The sequence below is a fragment of the Lepisosteus oculatus genome, chromosome 24, assembly GCF_040954835.1.
Source record: "Lepisosteus oculatus isolate fLepOcu1 chromosome 24, fLepOcu1.hap2, whole genome shotgun sequence".
NCBI lineage: Eukaryota > Metazoa > Chordata > Actinopteri > Semionotiformes > Lepisosteidae > Lepisosteus > Lepisosteus oculatus.
In genome coordinates, this window is record NC_090719.1 from 8,830,874 (window position 1) to 8,850,042 (window position 19,169).

The 19,169-nt window shown below is 40.1% G+C and overlaps 1 protein-coding gene across 2 annotated transcripts in view; it reads right to left on the reverse strand.

Annotated features, from left to right (window-relative positions):
• LOC102694641 (nucleus accumbens-associated protein 2) overlaps positions 1–19,169 on the reverse strand; it is a 50,696-nt gene that overhangs the window by 17,291 nt on the left and 14,236 nt on the right. Inside the window, exons 2-6 of one of the 2 annotated variants that reach the window (XM_006640670.3) lie at positions 15,814–15,923; positions 4,238–5,132; positions 2,758–2,934; positions 1,531–1,636; positions 28–125 (exon numbers count right to left, since the gene is read on the reverse strand). In XM_006640670.3, coding sequence (XP_006640733.2) covers positions 28–125; positions 1,531–1,636; positions 2,758–2,934; positions 4,238–5,081 — 1,225 coding nt within the window. In that variant the 5' untranslated portion in view covers positions 5,082–5,132; positions 15,814–15,923. The remainder of the gene's footprint in view (positions 1–27; positions 126–1,530; positions 1,637–2,757; positions 2,935–4,237; positions 5,133–15,813; positions 15,924–19,169) is intronic. The other variant, XM_069183146.1, reaches the window with a different exon arrangement.

A 19,169-nucleotide genomic window follows, 5' to 3' on the forward strand; every position in this document is an offset into this window, starting at 1 on the left:
TTCTCTGGAGCGGTTTGTGAAACTCACGTTTGACGGCATTGAGCACGCGGCTGTCCAGGGGTTTGCGGCTGGGATCACTAGTGGATGAGCGGATTCCTGTCCCGCAGCTGTTGGCCAGGGTGTTCCTACAAGGAGAAATACCACAATCACATACCGGGGACTGCACGGCCCGTATAGCCTCCAGGTTAGTGAGCTGAAGGCTGAACGCATCCTTCACAAGAGTATAAAGAAAGAGTACAACATGCTTTAAGGGTGAAGCCTTATTCAAGTGAAGAGAGGGAGACAGATATGATTGAAATGAGGTGAGATTAGGTAGAAAGAGGTTAAAGAATAGGATATTTCTAGATACAGGATATCTAGGTGGCTATCTGGGACACAAATTACACAGGAAGGCGTGAATGGCAGGAATCGCTCTAAGAAAGCTCTTTGATCCTGAAAGAAACTTGACAGCCCACAATTCTACTTCTCCAGATCACGATCACAGCACCTCTTTGTGTTCTTTGGCAGGAATTCAAAGGCACGCCAGAATGACATCGCAACGCAAAATACAACACAGGGTTTTTCGAGTATTTAAATGAGTGCTAATCGCATTTTCATAGAATTTTACACGTACCCCTGTAATTTTTACCTGAATCACCTGCCTGCTCCTGTCCACCTCTTCTCTTGTGTTGGCCTACCTATTACTCCTCCCTATTTCTGCTCCATGAGTGAAACATTGTATTGAACTCTTTCGAATGTGCAGAATTAACCTTTACTCCTCAGAATGAAATTATTAAATCAGAATATTGATAACTATAATGAAAATAAATTGCGGTATTATTCCATGTCCCTATTTTTTTTTAACATTTCCTATAAATCAGTGGTTTCCAACGGTGTGTCTTCTGACTGCTCCAGCCTAATTCTTTATCTCAGGCTAACCGAATTCAGCTACACGACTTGTGCCATATTTGTGCATTTCCTTTCAAATCTTACCACATCAAATAGGATTTGTCATTGGTATCACCCTGTACCAATTTCTGAGTTTGAGAACTACTCTCATTCAGGTGCGCTGTCTGAAACGTAACCCCCTGAGCCTCTGTAAAGGGCACACTGTTGGAGTGTGATACTGTGTAATTCCCACCCGCATCTGTTCATCATCACTTGCTCAACTAGTAAGAGCCATTTAGTCAGAGATAACGACAAGCACCACGAGGACAAGCTGAGTGAAGTGTGCTGAACACAGTACCCTTGAATTTAAGTATTCGACACTCAAGACTGACAAGACTGACTCAATTAATCAATTAAAAAACAAGCAAGTGGATCAGTTAAGACCTCCATTAGGAGATTAAGAGCTGAATTCTGAATTGCTCACACAGTATTCCGAAATTCTTTTTTTTGCCTTTTTTTGCTTTCTCTTCTTGAATGAGGCTAATGCATTCAACTTTGAAAAACAAACTGTTCCTTTATGACCAATATCCTTTTATAATAAAAGTATTTGGAGGTTATTCTCCACTTCCCTACTTCATGTCTGAGCTCGAAGGATCCACTGACCTGTCAAAGAATGTTGCCAGTAGACGTCGCAGCAACACTTTGTGTTTAATGCCAGCACAGAGGTGGCAGTTCATCAGCTGCCCTCGCGTGATGTACACCCCTGTGCCTGGGGGAGACAAAGAACATGACACACAGACTTCTTTATAAGCCACACATGATACAGAAAAACAAATACTGGGTAAATCAGGATTTTCTTTGGATACGTTTTTAATGCAGAAGATCCCAATTACACACATAATCAAACACCATCTAAGTAGATTTTTTATCTGCTCAATGTTTTGTATAATGTGGTTATAACTTGAATATTCCTAGTAACAGCGTGGCATACTGTCTTACCTCAACATAGAGATAGATCTTTTTTTTTCATACAAAAAGTGAGCAAGTAGGTTATTTTGGGGGACGAGTCTCAAGCAACAAAATGTCATGTTGGCCTCAAAGTTGTCTTATCTACCTCCAGATTGTCTCAAAGGTTTCCCGAGGTTGTTGGTAGTGTAGCATGCTGCAGAGTGTTCTAACCACGAGATAGTAGTTAAGATGGAGTTTATTCCAAAAGCACAGTGTTCACAAAGCAAGACTGAGAACACGTAACTGCTCTCCCACTTAATGGCAGTTAATTAAAAGGCCTAGTTAATTAAGAGAGTGGGATAATTCAGAATTACATATCGAATCTAGAATTGTATAATGTTAGCCTGCCCAGAGGGGTTGGGCAGCCTGCTGACCTTGGACCCCTAGAGGTTTTTTTTCTCCTTACTGAGGAGTTTTTGGATCCTCTCCTCCGTTGTCTTCTGGCTTTTTCTCTTTCTGTCTTATGTCATGTGTTGTCACACAGCTTTGTTAAGTGCCTTGGGCCAACCTTGTGGTGAAAGGTGCTATATAAAAATAAACTGAACTGAACCGAAAAGCAGGAGGTGGGAGGAAATGGGAGCACTCAAGAGAAATTCCCCACAAACACAGAGAGAACATGGAAAAACACCACACAGACGGACCCATGAGACTGGAAATGAAACACAGGAATATTGCATTATGGTACAATGCTTTTCAGTGTTATTGAAAAGCACTGCAAAGTATAGATTACACAAAATCATTTCCTTTATCACTAATGCCTAATTCATCGCTTAAAGGGAAAAATATTCATGACTCTTTAAAAATCCTCAATTTTCCATGGCTACAGAATCCTTACATTTAACCATAGTTGGAATTGGATTAGAGTACGTGACAGCACTGCACCTGCCACCAGTTCCAGCTTCTCGCCAGGATCTCCCTCAGAGTAGAGCTTGGGATGGCACCGATACCCGATCTGACTGATTAGGCTGGCAGGGAGGGCCACCAGGTCTCTGCGGATCAGTACACAAGACCGGCTGTCCAGAGAGATGGGCATGGTAGCTGCCTCTGCCTTCTCTTGCACTGGACACAGCAGGACAGACGGACAGAGAGAGAAACCCGAGGGTAAGTCCAGTTTTCTGACAAAACGGCCCAAAAAGAAAAAAACACATCGAGACAACAAAACCCCTTCTTCTTCTTGTCTATATTTCATTCAGATACGCAAGTCTACATTTTAATGACGCTTTATAATAAGAATCAAAGCCCTGAGACTTCATGCCAACAAACAGGTGTATATTGAGGTTCACCTTCACCGGAAGTATTATGTGACAGGAACTGTGATTCAGCACACCACGAGACAGCTAACACACAGGAAAGACAAATTTAAAAAAAGAGTTAGCAGGAGACTGACACTGAAGGTAAGATAAGGTATCAGAGTCGTTTTCTTAGTGTCTGTCACCCAGTCTTCACTTGGAGCTTTCTTTCACTCAAACATAATTATGCAAGAATGGTACAAGTTGCAATTTCAGTGAAAGTCAATTCTACCTAGTCCAGGACAAATACATTCCAAGGTCCTTTTGCTTTTAATTTAAACAAACACAAACAAAAACCTTATTTTAGTCCAATAGCAATACCACCTTGACAGATACTGTAAAAGCTATAATTCATTAAATATCAGAATTGGTAGTCTTGACTCAACTTACTCAGGACAAAATACTTTAGGCACAGGAATGTAAAAGCTAAGATACTTGTTCTGAGAGCTGCCATGAATGTACTCTCCAGTAGAATGACAACAAAGTAGGCAGTGCTCAGTTTTATCCAGGAGAAGCCACCTGTGCTATTATCAGCTGTTCCCATATTAAGTGGGACTCTTAAGATGAGGAAGTCATTCATGTAGGAGATAGAGCTTCAGGGTTTTAAAGAGCTTTCGCAGTTTAGCTGGGTAGCTCATAAAGCTGCAGTAAAGTGATTTAGACATACAAGAATAAAATAGTCCTGATTTAAAACCTTCTTCCAATGTTCTTCAAACCTTCTGTTTTAAGAACATTACTCTATAGTTTATGTTAACACAAATGTATATTATTATAAAATTATGAATATGTATTATGCCAACCAAAGACAAAAAAAATGACCCATGTTTCCTTTCATATTTCATTATCTAGTACTTAAGAAGTTTTCAATTCCCTATAAATTCCCTATAAATTATGATTAATAGATTATATATAATCCAACTAAATTAAGCTTTTAAATGTAACTAAAGGTAATTATTTGAAAAGTCCTAAAGCACACCCTTAGCATAAGCTATTTTGCTGAAGCTTGACAAAATGACCACAACTACAGCAGAAAATGACCTGCCTCCAGCCGAAAGATATGAGAAAATATTTACAGCCAAAAGCAGCAGGTGTCCGACTGTACATGGGCCCATAGCCGTCCTCCGCGATTCCGTCATACACCTCTTCCTCGAATTCCTCATCTTCATTCTGGTAGGATGTGGGACTGTCAGTGGTGGGCAGGCTGGATGCACTGGGGCTGGAGCGTTCGGCGCCAAGCATGGGGTACGGCGGCTGAGCCCCTGGAAAAATGGCGGAGCCTCCACTGCCAGTGTAGTACAGAGAGCCACCCCGCGAGAGCCTGCTGCCAAGGATGTCGGCACTGCCCCGCTTGTGGGCCAAGCTCTGGAGCACCAGCGTCGTGTCGGAGCCCTCCTGTTTGATGCGGCCACGCAGAGGCACAGGCAGGGTGGGTGACCAGCCAGTGGAGGGCGGCATGGCCTGGGTAGCTGGGAGATTGTTGCTGGGGCTCTGGGGCTCCGATCCCGGATCTTCCATCGCGGCCGTCTGGGAGTCACAGTGCGGCGAGTTGGCTTTGAACATGAGGTCCATCCCACGCTCCACAATGTGCTGGATCTGCAGGTAGCCGGCCGTGTACATAACTACGAGCTGCTCGCTGGCTGCCATCGTAAGCTTGCCTGTGTAGCAGAAGGAGAGGATTTGCTGGAAGCAGGCAGGAGCCACGGTGGAGGGAAGCTCAAAAAGGGTTTTAGAGCTGCCGCTGAACAAATCCCGGAAGTAGAGGCTGCTGGCAGCGAGCACAGCCCGGTGAGCTTTAAAGGCTTGGCCCTTGACCACGATAGACACATCGCAGTACTGGCCCAGAAGCCTTTGCTCGTTCAAGCATCCCAGCACCGTGTTGCCAAAGTTGGGAATTTCCACATGCAGCAGCTGGGACATGGTGGCTTGCTCTCACAGCTTCACTAGAAATGGGGCCTGTTGGGACGGCATCTGAATGGACAGAGAGGGAGAGAAAAGGCGTCAGGCAGGAGAAGAACTGAGGAGTTCACTGCAGCTCAGCTTTTGAGAGGGAATAGTAATGGACAACAGCTACGCATAACGTTGTGCATGCTGCCCTGTGGAAGTAAGATCCCATCTTTGTGGATTGAATGCACGTGAATTCCTTAAACTTAACATATGTTGACTGTTTTGAGCATTTTTTATTTGATTTCCTACCGGACGAAAAACGTGGGTCAGCCAACAGTTCTAATTTCCTGTGTTGTAACCAATCTCCCCATCAAACTCTAATTCCTTCCTTTTGAAAATGTGTATTTCAACAATAGTCCATTCGCCATATTGGCTGTATTAGACAGAAGTTTATTTTAATCCAATAAATACTGGAAACAGACTCCTACTGTATGGCTATTGAGATTTGCTAACACATCACTGTGAGCATCACTGTGTTTCATTGGTCTTCTGAACCATGTAAATTCATGTTAAACTGCAGGAAGTATAAGTGAAACTAAAGGATATTGTTTGTATCCTCATACTGCCTTGCCTTCACCTTAAACTTTATCTATTTTTTTTTATTTCTACAGTAGCAATCCAGGAATAACATACGGTCGCTACTCTCATCACATGAAGGTGGTTCACCATAAACAGGGAATTTCAACTTGGGAAAAAAAGGCTTGTGGTTAACTATCCTTGCACATGTCTGCAACTGAGAAAAGCCAGACAAACAAACACAAAAGTCTCCCCTTTCTTCTGGACTGTTTTCAACAAGTCCTGCAGCTGGACAGCACAGATCAATGGTGAAAGGGGAGAATGCAAAGTGCATTCAATGCAGCATCTGTAAGTTGCTCAAAAACAGAAAAGCAAGAGAGAGGGAAGGATGGTGCAAAGTACAGCAGTACAGCAATACTGTTACAGAAATGGGAGGGAGTCTGAAAGTCATTTAAGGACAACAAGACTATTGAGGAGAAAACAACTGCAGAGGAAGATTTCACACAGGTAGAAGGAGAGAGCGAAACAGACACTGCATGGGAGATGAAAGACACAGTAGGCTCTGATAGCATGTTATCATTTCCTGTTTGATTAATTTGAATGTCTTTATTCAGCATATCAAGATGGAGGATCAGATGAAGAAGCCTGTGTTTTCACACTGAAATTAATTTTGTAAGGCATTGATTTGGTGCAATCATTTACTCAAATGTACATCCTAAACATAAGAAATTAGTATTTTCTGCCAATAAAATCAATTGTAGAGATTGGAACAGAGCCTTTCATAAACTCCAGACAGAAAAGAGCAATAACTCACTGGTGTGGGAGCTATATTACTGGTTTCTCTCCACTGACTTAACACTGACCGTATATATACCCGTTTATCAATGAGGGCCCACAGGAAGAGAGGGAAAGGTAAAATGACATTTGTGTGTCCCTTTGCAAATTAAACCACTAGGTTGTACTGAATTTAAACACAGCTCGTTCTATGTAATGGTAGCCAGAGATTTATGTCTTTTACTACTTTGCACATGAATCCAGTATCTCTCTTGCATCTGCTAGATTATTTGGGTGTCAATGAAGCTCAGAAAATCTACTATCCCTCCATTTCATAATACCGTGCCCCAAAAGTTGCCCTAAGCCCTTCCTCCAGGACTGCACTTCGGTGACAGTAGACTTAAGCTACATACGTATTCATGGTGGCACCATTATAAAAAGGGTACTGGGACACCCTGACATGATCTCACTCGTTGGTTCCGACTCGCGGTCCGAAAGTCTCCTGTTGTTGTCTCCTTCTTTTTCATTGGCTAAATGCACGTGGCAAAGAATTATTTTGAAGATTTTTTCATTTTCCACTCACAGTATGATGAAATTGTCATCACGTCTGACCCCCCCCTGCACAAAAGTAGTGACAGTACGAGGAGCAGAACGTGTTCATCTGCGTTGAGCAGGCTTGTCTCAAAATGGGCAAAGTAAAATAAAGAAAGAACATTGGCAATACCTCTTTCTGTTTATTGAAAGCTTCGTTCAATTAAAACACTTTGTCTTCCCATATTCAAAATACACAGTAGAGAAACAAATATTCGGTAGTTGAAATGGGGTAATAAGTTAAGCTATTAAACTAAATAATAGCTTTATATCAACACTTGGTACCTAGGATGTATATAAATGTAAAGCAGCCTTAATGAAGTTGTTTGTTTTTACATGAGTTTTAAAACACAGTTAAAAATATAAAACACCTTTAAAACAAATGTTGTAAACAAAGTAGTATTAATGTGTAATATAATCGGCACATTATCTCATAAGTACACATCTGGCTCACTGCCCACCCCTATGACTTGCGACTCGCTATGAGAAAATCAAACCAGTTTGATTTCATCGTAGTGAGTCGTAGAGAGTTGTAGGGGCTATTAAGAGCACTAGAGTCGCTGGGGGTAAATGAAGGCTACGACTTGAAAATCCTAGCAAAAGTCGCGAAGTGTGACGCCAGCATAAGTCTCCGAGGGACAACTCGATAGTGCTAGTCTGACAGATTCAGCTGTATCATGGAAAGCACATTAACACACTAATTAAATTAACATGAGCTCTTCAGAAGATTCTGTACAGTAGAACTTCAAATTTACTTTGCCTGCCACTTGCTGTTCTAGTCTCATCAAATCGTTTTCTCCTGTGGCTTTAGCATCACCCACACAGGTAATTCTGAAATGCAAAGGTATCACTGTTCATGAAACAGTGAATTGAAGTGCAGGTGCAAAGACTTCAACGTGATCAACAATTAAACACCTTCCTGTCTGAAATGCATGTCCACATTGTTTCAAATGTCACCTTCAATCTGATTTTCGGATAAAAAATGCTCAAATGCGACACTATTGTGAAAATGACAGAAAACCTATGTCTGAGAGCTGGCCACATGAAATGAAACCTGAGTATTCTAATGACTGAGTATTTTTAAATTCTTTCTTAAAGAATACAGTCTAAATCAATGGTGCAGCAACAAGGATTGGACAGGAACATTCGATGCTACTGGCATTTTGTACAAGCTGATCTGTTTATGTTTTATTAATGGACGTCAATAGGATGCCTGAGACACGTATATTCTTAAATCTGAATCACTACCACAATGCAAACACAAGAGACTCAAATCTTAATCATAAATTGCATCTGATACAAGAATAACTCAATGTATTAAAGGACAAATCGTCCTTGTCCACATACTGTATATAGTGGGAAGCAATAAAAAAGCAAACAATTTTAAATGTTGAGGATTTAGAACAAAACGTGTGCAATTGAAGTCAAGTGAAGTTACACTTGGACACGATGGTATGATCTAACTTAGAATATTTTGGAATCCCTGAATTGTGAAAATTGTAGGGGACTGTTACATACAGAGAGGCTAAAGAAACAAAATCTCTTTGTTATAGCTGTTTATAACGAATATAGTTATACAATTTATAGTTATAAAATCTGAGGAGAAAAAAAATGAAGGGTTTGCTACTGGAAACTAGAATAAATTAAGTACATTTTTATAAAATGGGTAGACAACGCAAAGAGTCTGAACTTAAATCACCTGGTTGGGAATCCTGTTGTAAGCAATCAGAACTATTTGCAGAAAAAAAGTGATTTGAATTGTTTGACTGCAGAATGATAAACAGTCCTCTGGTTTGGCACCATCTACACCCCTCATGGTTTCCCACAGTTGTATACAGGCCAGACGGGCTGTCTGACCAAAGAAAGGCGTGAACACCAACAAAATGTACACAAGAACCCATATTGAAATACTGTTTTGTATTATTACACTGCAAGATCATTTGCCAGCCAGCAGCCACAATGGTACAGTATGTCATCGCATAGCTCTCAGGTCTCACGTCTTGGTCTGAAAATCCCACACATTTGCATCAAGCTGATTTAAAAAAAATGAAAATAATAATAATTGCTTCCACTTATATAGCGCTTTTCTGGACACTCCACTCAAAGCGCTTTACAGGTAATGGAGACTCCCCTCCACCACTACCAATGTGCAGCCCCACCTGGATGATGCGACGGCACCCATAGTGCGCCAGAACGCTCACCCCACATCAGCTATCAGTGGGGAGGAGAGCAGAGTAATGAAGCCAATTCATAGATGGGGATTATAAGGAGGCCATGTTTGGTAAGGGCCAATGGGAAATTTGGCCAGGACGCCGAGGTTACACCCTTACTCTTTTAGGATTTATAATGACCACAGAGAGTCAGGACCTCAGTTTTATGTCTCATCCGAAGGACGGCGCCTGTTTACAGTATACTGTCCCTGTCACGATACTGGGGCATTAGGACCCACATGGACTGCAGGGGGAGCACCCCCTGCTGGCCCCACTAACACCTCTTCCAGCAGCAACCTTAGTTTTTCCCAGGAGGTCTCCCATCCAGGTACTGACCAGGCTCACACCTGCTGAGCTTCAGTGGGATGCCAGTTGTGAGTTGCAGGGTGATATGGCTGCTGGCGATGTAGTGATGAAGTAATATTTTGAAATAGCTGTGAAGAGTCATGCTTCCGTTTCTTAACCAATGTGATTTTGTATGTGAATAATAAAAAACCATCAATACAAATAGGATGTAATCACAATTCTTAAGAAAAACTCTCACACATGAGGTTTTTAGAGAGCTATCTTGGGGAGTGACATAAAAAAAACCCACAGGGTTTGCTCACATCTGAATCAGCGAGTCATGGATAAATACAGTGTCCCCATGTCACTTGAAAATGTTTCTGAGAAACATTATTTTTAAAGAAAAATAAACAAGAGTGGAAGCCATTTAATTTTCAAAGTTACAACAGAACTAAAAAGAGTGCAAAATAACCAACAACGCCTCAATAGAAAAAGAACCCAACGATGGCTTGATGCGTGCCAAAAATGGAAAATAGCAAGGTGTTTCAAGCTCTTCCTTTGGCAGCATCATGACAAGCCTACATCTTTAATTAATCCTATATAATCAAACTAGTTGGTCAAACAATGTGTGTTCAGGATGATATTGTTTTGTTACAATAATAAGATAGTTTGCAAGCTAGTACTGTGATCTAGTGGCTAGATACAGTAGCTAGGTGGGAGGGGGCTAACATTGCAAGATGAGTGTGAACTCAGACCTGAGTATTCCTTTTCTTCAGGTCTGTAGCTGAAATGTCTAAAATATAAACTAAAACATCGAGCAGTTATAATAGGGGGAGGAGGAGGGGAACCACGAGAAAGGTATATCCAGTTTCTGTAATGGTCATAGATGTAGTGACAGACAATACTGGTACAAATGGGGGTTAGGAAAAATAGAGAATAACAGAAAAACAAAAGCGTGAATTAGTCAATAAGTCAAATAAATAATCAAAAACCCCCAACTTGTAAATTTTTGCAAAGAATATACCTGAGTGATTGGTATAGTTAGAGGCATGTGAGTTCTTTGTTCTCTGGCACAGTTTTGGTGAAAAGAGTGATGATTCAGGAACTCTTGGTTAAACAGATATTTATTAACAATTAGGATAAAACATACTACTCTACACACAACACAACAGTTTCCCTATGTACAGTTTACCGACAAGACGTTCCAGAGACCTATGTCTAAACCACACAGGAAACCAACAGGCTGCTACCAAGCATTCAAACTAAAGAAGAGATAAGCTACCTTCTACATAAGCTACATAAGACACGTGTAGCAGAACAGGCTGTTTTTAACCAAAGGATTCTTCACTTAGGAAATCCAAGATCCCTAAAAACTACAGAATTGCAAGCTCTCTTAGCAAGTTACAAATACTTAGCTCCAATCAGGTCTTTTCAGATGATCTCAAAAAAGGACCTCACGCCTGGCACTAACATTCTTTGCTCCTGTCTCCCTTCATCTGTCTCTCTCTCTTGTGGTCTGTTCCTTGATTTACTCTGTCCTCTGTCTTTTGTCCTACAATTTGACACTCTTAATCATTTACCCAGAACGTAAGACAACATATAGATTATTTGAATACCTAGGTAAACCTGAATAAAAAACACTGCGTTCACAACAGGCTAAGCATTTTAAGATACCCGGCTGAGTAATTTTTATTTTTAATGTTAATTTAATATTTAACATACTGCGATACATAAAATGAATAAAAATGTCAATATGGTATGAAATTTAAATTATATTATTGACTTAAGATTATTCCCAAGGAGTTAGGCAGTGGCCAGGAATCGAACCTTTAGCGTGGCAGCCCAGAATTCTACTGTCAGACACGGGGCACGTTGGTGCAACACCCTGGTACCTACTTGCACCCACTCAAATTCCAGAAACAAGGTTTAAACTCCCCCAGTGTTCAGTGTATATTGTGATGTATTTTTTATACTATTCTGTAACAGTTAAAATACACTATGTATATATCCTGTGTACACTGACTCTGTTCCGGTGTACACTGTCTCAGTTTGCACAATCTTATTAATATTAGTATTACTAGTCCTGTCTACATTATCTATGTCTGTGTCTTGTCTGTAATTGCACCGTGGACCAGGAGGAACAATATGTTGTCCCACTGTATACTTGTATATGGCTAGAATGACAAAATAAACTTGAACTTGAACTTAAACGTTAAGAATTCACTGTGCCACCTGGCAATTTTATAGTCCTGCACTATATTATTTAAATGCTGCTTCAGCATATCAAAAGTTGAAGAAGTGAGCAATTTTACATCCGATAGACTGTTACACTGACGTCTCCACTGTGGTACCATTGTCAGCATTGCTACCTTGCTGCAGCTGAAGCCCTGGGTTCAAATCCAGACTCAGGTGCCATCTGTGTGTTTGTATGTTCTCCCCTTGTTCTCCCCTTCTGGTCTCGTCCCACAATTCAAAGACATTACTGGTAGGTTAATGGGCTTTTGGGAAAATTGGCCCTGGTGTGAGTGTACAGTATGTGTATGCCCTGCAATGGACTGGCGTTCCATGCAGGGTGTACCCCACCTTGTGCCAGCTGCTTGCCGGGAAAGGCTCCCGCTCCCCCATGGCGCTGAACTGGGCAAAGTGGTTAGAAACTGAATGGATAGATTCTTAGATCATTCATGAACAGCAACTAAACACAAAAATAAAATCAAGGTTCATGCATGCATTTCACAATCATGAAGCCAATGATCTGAAACTAATTAATTCATTAATTTTAATACATTTAAATTTGAACTTCTTTCCATGTACAATATACAGTAGTTGTGCTTGTGTGCCATCAAACTAGAGGTGAATATGCTCAGAGGCTATGGAGTGCTGAATGACCATTCTCACCCCAGTTGTACCTGCAATTCAAAAGCTCAGTGGAAGGCTACAGTAGATGTCAAAACGCACGTGGAAGCTGCAGTCTATATTGGTGTACTATGTTCTGGTGAGTGATTTGGATGGCACTCCTGTCATGTAAACTTACTGAGAGCCTTGATGTACTGTGGCAAGGAGGAGGAAAACAGAGGAGAATTCTGGCACTTAATCTACTAGGTTGTTACTACCATAAAGGGTCATTTTACAAAGCTACAGTGTTCTCCTGCAGATGTATTCATTGATACGCTGCCTTTTAAGGACAAACATGCCAATCCTTTATGAATCAGCATAATCACAGGAAGAGAGATCCAGAGATGAATGAGAGAGGAGGGACAGAGAAGAGAGAGAAAAACAATCCAAGTCAGAGATTACGAGTGGCAGCCAGTATATGTTTAAAAGGATTAAAAACATAACAAATGACTATTTGAAATGCCTCTCATTAGACATACAGATGAGGAGAAAACTCAGATTCATCTCTGTCGGAAACTCTCAGCTTCAATGCATTTCTCTCTCAGAAAATCCCGAGCAGTACTTGCAAGGTAATTTTCTGTGACATCCTGCCCTACTATAACATGAGGAATTTCATGGCATGGACCAAGCAATGAGGACTACAAAATCAAAACAAACTAAACGCGAAGTGTTTATTTGCTTGAGCTCCAGCAGAACAATGTGATTTTCAAACTCTCTCATTAATTCTGGATGCAGGGTGAAATAATTCTGAGTTAAGCTAAGGTAACAAGCCAATCAACTGTATGGAAGCCCACTGAGACTCTTTCTTGTTATTTACGCTTATCTTCATGTAATAAAAGTTACTAACCCCACTTCCAAAACTGAAGCAGGATTAGTTTTCTTTTGGCCCAGAACAAAACAACACACTCTGGTGCAAAAATATCCGCTTCCAGGTTTGAAAAGAGAAGTCGCAGTACTACTTGAATTGCACTTTGATACTGTAATAGTAACAGTGACATTACAAAACCTCTCGCAAATATAGAACCATTGCAAAACTTGAGACATCAGGACTTCTCTTTGCCTTAGCCAGTCAGAGTACAAAAGACAGTGAATCACTACTGACAAATAATAATGACCAAAACAGCAAAGAATGAACAATAAAGGCCATTCAGTTGTTTTTAAACACTTGTAATTTTGGAAATGATTGTATGTTTTTAACCATCTAGTTCACTCTCAGAATATATGTTTTTAAATTCACATCCTAGATTCTCAGGTAGGTCCATTATGCCACTGTGGAGCTTCTGCTGTTCCATGTGCACTGCATGACATCTTGTTTCACATTTCAGTTATCATACAGTATGCACTATACTGTATACTACTGTACTTGTATATCCAGGGCCTATGACTAATTGTCCTACATTCTTATTATATAAACCTTTCTGTATGCTTGTTTATATATATTTGTTTACTTTTAAATGTACTTTTTTCTTTATCACTATGTATAGCGTCCTTGGGTTTGTTGAGATGCTTTATAAATAAAATATGTAATATTATCTATATCCAACACTGAGAGTGTGCATTTCATCAAAGAAAGTACTATATCTTCTATTTTGACTACTGTACTTTTATTTTATATTTTTATTCCATTTCTGTGAATTACACTTGATTCCTCAAACATATTATAGGCCAAATAGCCAGCAGCCATATCACTCTGCAACTCACAACTGGCAACCTACTGAAGCTAAGCAGGTGTGAGCCTGGTCAGTACCTGGATGAGAGATGTCCTGGGAAAAACTGAGGTTGCTGCTGGAAGAGGTGTTAGTGGGCGCTCACCCTGCAGTCCATGTGGGTCCTAATGCCCCAGTATAGTGACGGGGACACTATACTGTAACCAGATGCTGTCCTTCGGATGAGATGTAAAACCGAGGTCCTGACTCTCTGTGGTCATTAAAAATCCCAGGGCGTTTCTCAAAAAGAGTAGGGGGTGTAACCCCGGCATCCTGGCCAAATTTGCCATTGGCCCTTACCAATCATGGCCTCCTAATAATCCCCATCTATAAATTGGCTTCATTACTCTGCTCTCCTCCCCACTGATAGCTGATGTGTGGTGAGCGTTCTGGCGCACTATGGCTGCCGTCGCATTATCTAGGTGGGTGCTGCACATTGGTGGTGGTGGAAGGGAGTCCCCATTACCTGTAAAGCACTTTGTGTGGAGTGTCCAGAAAAGCGCTATATAAGTGGAAGCAATTATTAATTATTATTACTAAACATATATTATTTGTGGTAAGAGAACCAGAGATATGAAAAGATCTGCTGTACTATGAAGTAAATTTTCCTTGGAGAAGTCATTATCTATATTTAATATATTGGTAGATCAATCTCCTCCATTTATCTTGTATAACTGTGCAGATTGTAGCCTACCAAAATGCTTCTTAAGAAAATAAATATGTTTATAAATTCTTATATAAATTGCACACCATTACTAGGACCATAGATGTGTGAAACTGAGAATTGCTACAGCAGGATATCTAGACTATGGAGACTCATCCCTGTCCAGTTCCAGGTACTGTGCTGCTGTACATATTTATCATGGAGTGGAGAGTGAAGGGTTACAGTTAGGACTGGCTGTCATTTCCAGTTAAGCAGAGTGAGTTGGCCAAAAGCACTGGATGTATTAATGCCATGTGATCTTGCCAGGCATCATGCCAAGACCAGACCATGTCATTTACCAGAAGTCTTACTGAGGCAAAAAACAAAAGGAAGAAAAAACTTGCAAGAGCTCTCCTCCCTCTCTAAAGCAGACTCTGAAAAGGGAAGTGAAAGCTCTTCCCAGCTTAAACTAATTCTTTTTAATTACACCTTTATTAGAGGGAAATACCATGACACATGCTTACAAATACATAAAAGTATCATTTTTCACAATGTCAGTACTTTGAAACCAGTCTGTTCCAACTTGATATTGCCTCCCTCACATTAAATGGGAATTAGAGACTCTGTTATTAACAATTAGCTGTTTCCCTCACATTTATTGTAATACGTCAACACAATACATTTCTTCAAAAGAATATATCCAATATGGAGATCACGGGACTGGAGTTCAGTGATGGCAACACAAAACCAGAACACTAAGTGCCTGCCACTCCTTTTTGTTTTGTTAGCCCTCTTTTTATTTTTGTGATGCCAACAGAGATGGCAGAAACAGGGAAAAGGTGTCTGAAATCTTATCTTCAGCTTAGATGCAAAAAGAATCCAATCCCCCTTAATTGGGTAAGATAGCTGATCTGCTGGAGAACTCAATGAAGCAGCAGGCATAGCTTCTAAGAACTGAGATGGTGGTAAACTAAAAGACTGCATCAGCTGGGGTGGACAAATGTTCAAATGTCATTGAACAACTAATTTCAATTAGAGGACCGAATCTTAGGTGAACACATAGAACAAAAAACGTGCTGAATACTCACACAGCCAAGCTGAAGTGTCTGGAAAGTTAGGTTACCAAGCTGGAGTACTGCTCATTCCACAACAACATTCGTAAAGTGGGTTTGCCCAGGGGATATGAGTCCGATGAGTCCTGAAAAATATAAAAACTACTGTACATAGATTTCCAATTTGGGACAAAGGAACTGAAATGTGGAGAGGACACACAGAACTTATGGAGACCACTCTTCCAGAGGCCACCACAAACCCAAAATATTTATTTTCAACCTCTGTACTACTGTGATATACTGTACAGCTACAGTACTTCTCAAGGAAAACAGGTAATCTAACTCGTTTCATTCAGATGAGGGATTTACACTGCTCTTTTACCTGTACTATAGTCAAGCAACTGTCCAGAAGAGACTGGCTTTTGTAGGATTAAAGAAATCATTGAGGAAGGCTAGACTGCAGTCTTTTCTATTGTACCTCCATGGATCTCAATCATGCACACTGGTTCGCTGGCAGAGAGCATTTCTTTATTTTGGTTTAGAGTTCATTGTTTAGGCCTCTTCACATCAGATCACACCACAACATTTTATTTTCAAGGATACTAACATTTTTGAACACTATTTTATCATGACTGGATGTAAGCATTTATATTGTTTATACAAATGTGACACCACCTGACCCCTTTATATTTATTGTGCTACAATTTAATCACATGTTTTCTACAGGGCAACAATTTATTTTCTAGTGGCTTGAAAAAATGAGGTTTGAGAGACAAGATGAGGGAAGAGGGTTTTTTTTTCTAGAAGAGGGACTTCTAAATATTGTTATTCAGGATGGCAGACAGTGAAGAGACAAATGTCTAGTTTATAGTCTCTACAGCAGATATATAGAATACATATTTTTTCGTAGCTAGACAAACTGTAGAACAGAATTTACTGTACTTTTGTCAGCCTATTATTTTCTGGCACACAAATGAAATACAACTCATGTTCCTAGTAGATCACCATGACAATTTCAGCAGGTTTTTACTCACTTCAAATATACAATAGGGTCTCAACATTAGTAAATTCACTTTTTCATGGTTTGGTTTGGCTAACACGGTATTGTCAAACTAGGATCATCAGACAAATCTTGTTAGTGAAGGAGCACCTTCGTTCCCCCCGCCCAAGTACCCCCTACAGGAATAGAGGGGCACCACCTGCATCTCAATGTGCTCTCGATTTTATATTGTAACGAATGCTCCTGTTTGCGTCAGCAGCGCGGACAATAACAGGCTGAAGAGACAACTTTACAGACTCTTTGGCAGTTGTATAGCCCTTTTCATTAACAGTGGGGGCACGCTTATCACAGAGGAAAAGAGAGAAAGTGCAGGCATCCACTGGATGCAGAGGAGGGATTCATGCTGTTTAATTTTGCTGACTACTGTAAGTTTTTTATTACTGTTGTTATTTATGATTACCATTGTTTGTTTTAGTTGATCAGTGTTACTTTAATTAATGTAAAGTCAATACATCAGAACTTTAATTATTCTATAAGGGAGGGTTACTTTTGTTTTTTAGCCATACACTGCAGAACCCTATGTGACGGTATAGGGGATGACTTGGTTAATGGGAATTTGGCAATTTGCAACAGCTCTCTGCACAATCCCTAGTGAAAGTAAAGTTTCTACTGTAATATAGTTAAGATGATGTACCGGTAGTGGACAAAAAATAGAAACAAATGGGTAAATGAGAGGCACCAGGTATAATGAAAGCAAGCACTTCCATACAGATGTGGCTCATGAATTAATTAAGCAAATAACTTTCCAGAATGCTTAGTGTCAATGCTGGACTGGCTTAGCTACATACAGTATCCAACCAGTTTGTAACAGCACAGTAATCCATTGTTTTTGTTATACAAGATGTAATAATTCCTGTTTTTATTTTTCATTTAACAAGCTGACATTTACAAGCTGCACTCTCATAAAACATTGGAGAGATTCTTCACATCTTGCATCTTCTGGGACAAGGACTTTTTTATTATATTGTAACATTTTTTATAATAAAGGCATGTTTGCATTAAGCACATATACTACAGGACAGTGTGGGTGTTTAAGGGCCCATTTTTTAGTTCTGGAACCAATCAGAGATTATGCCATGGGAAGTTATGGGAATTTCATTTTAACCTAATGAGCACTTTTTGAAGAGTGAAGCTCATACTGTATAATGCAGGATTACTGTATATGGGCTCTTGCACCATGTTGCTTTAAACTTGACACTATGACGTATTAATTCCTATTCATTATTACACAAATTCACAGCAAAATTACAAAGAACAAAAAACAAAAATTAAGAAGTAAATAGGTAACTAATCTGGACAAATAATGTCAGGACTGACTAAGTATTACTTAGTATTTATCCTTTGCTGTGGCAAACAAAAGTGCACAGAATTACCTCAGCAAGGCACACAATAAGTTGAGTGGCCTCTGTTTATGCGGATTAATAGTTCACATGATTTCAGTATAAATATACTGGAAGGTCCCTCGGTTTTTCAAACAAAGATTCAACCATGAGGACCAGAGAGCTTTCAAAACAATTCAGGAATAAAGATGTATGATGTGAAAGAGCAGAATAAGGGTATCAAATATTTTAATATCACTCTGAGCATGATAATGTTAATGATTAAGAAGCAGAAGGCAGGACACACTACTTAAATCAGGCTATCCTTCCAAACTGAGATGCCAGGTAAGAAGGAAACTGAGTAGAAATGCCATGACAAATGGTGACTCTGAAAGACATACAGAGTTCAGTGTGAAATGTCAACAGGTCGCTCAATAAGGAGGCCTGGACAGGACTGAAAAAAACCCATCTCAAAACCCACAATGGATTTGCAACAAGGCATAGTACCTAAGTGATACTGCAAACATGTGGCAAAGTGTTTTGCTGTCAGACAAATCAAAATGGGAATTTTGTGATCTAAACAGAAAGCATTACATCTGACACAAATTTATTCAGTCAACACCATCATCAATCATGGTGCGGGCGGCGTTACGTTATAGTTCTGCTTCCCTTCAACTTCAACGCTTGTCAAGACTGATGGGATATAGTAGGAGCAAAGTACAGGCAAAGCTTGTGAATTTTTCTTTTACTTCAGATCTAGAAGAAAAATTCACCTTTCAGCAGGAAAATGAGCCAAAGTACAAGACTAAAGCTACACAGAGGTGTCTTCAGAACAAGAACGTGAATGGCCTTGAGCGGCCCAAGGTCTTGACTATGGTGAAAGACGTAAAAAACTGCAGCCCATAAGCAATCCAAAAGCAACTTGAGAACTTGAGCAAACTTAATTAACCAACGATGGTTAGAAATTGCAGTGTGTCCATGTACACGATTAGTAGAAACTTACCGAGTTCACA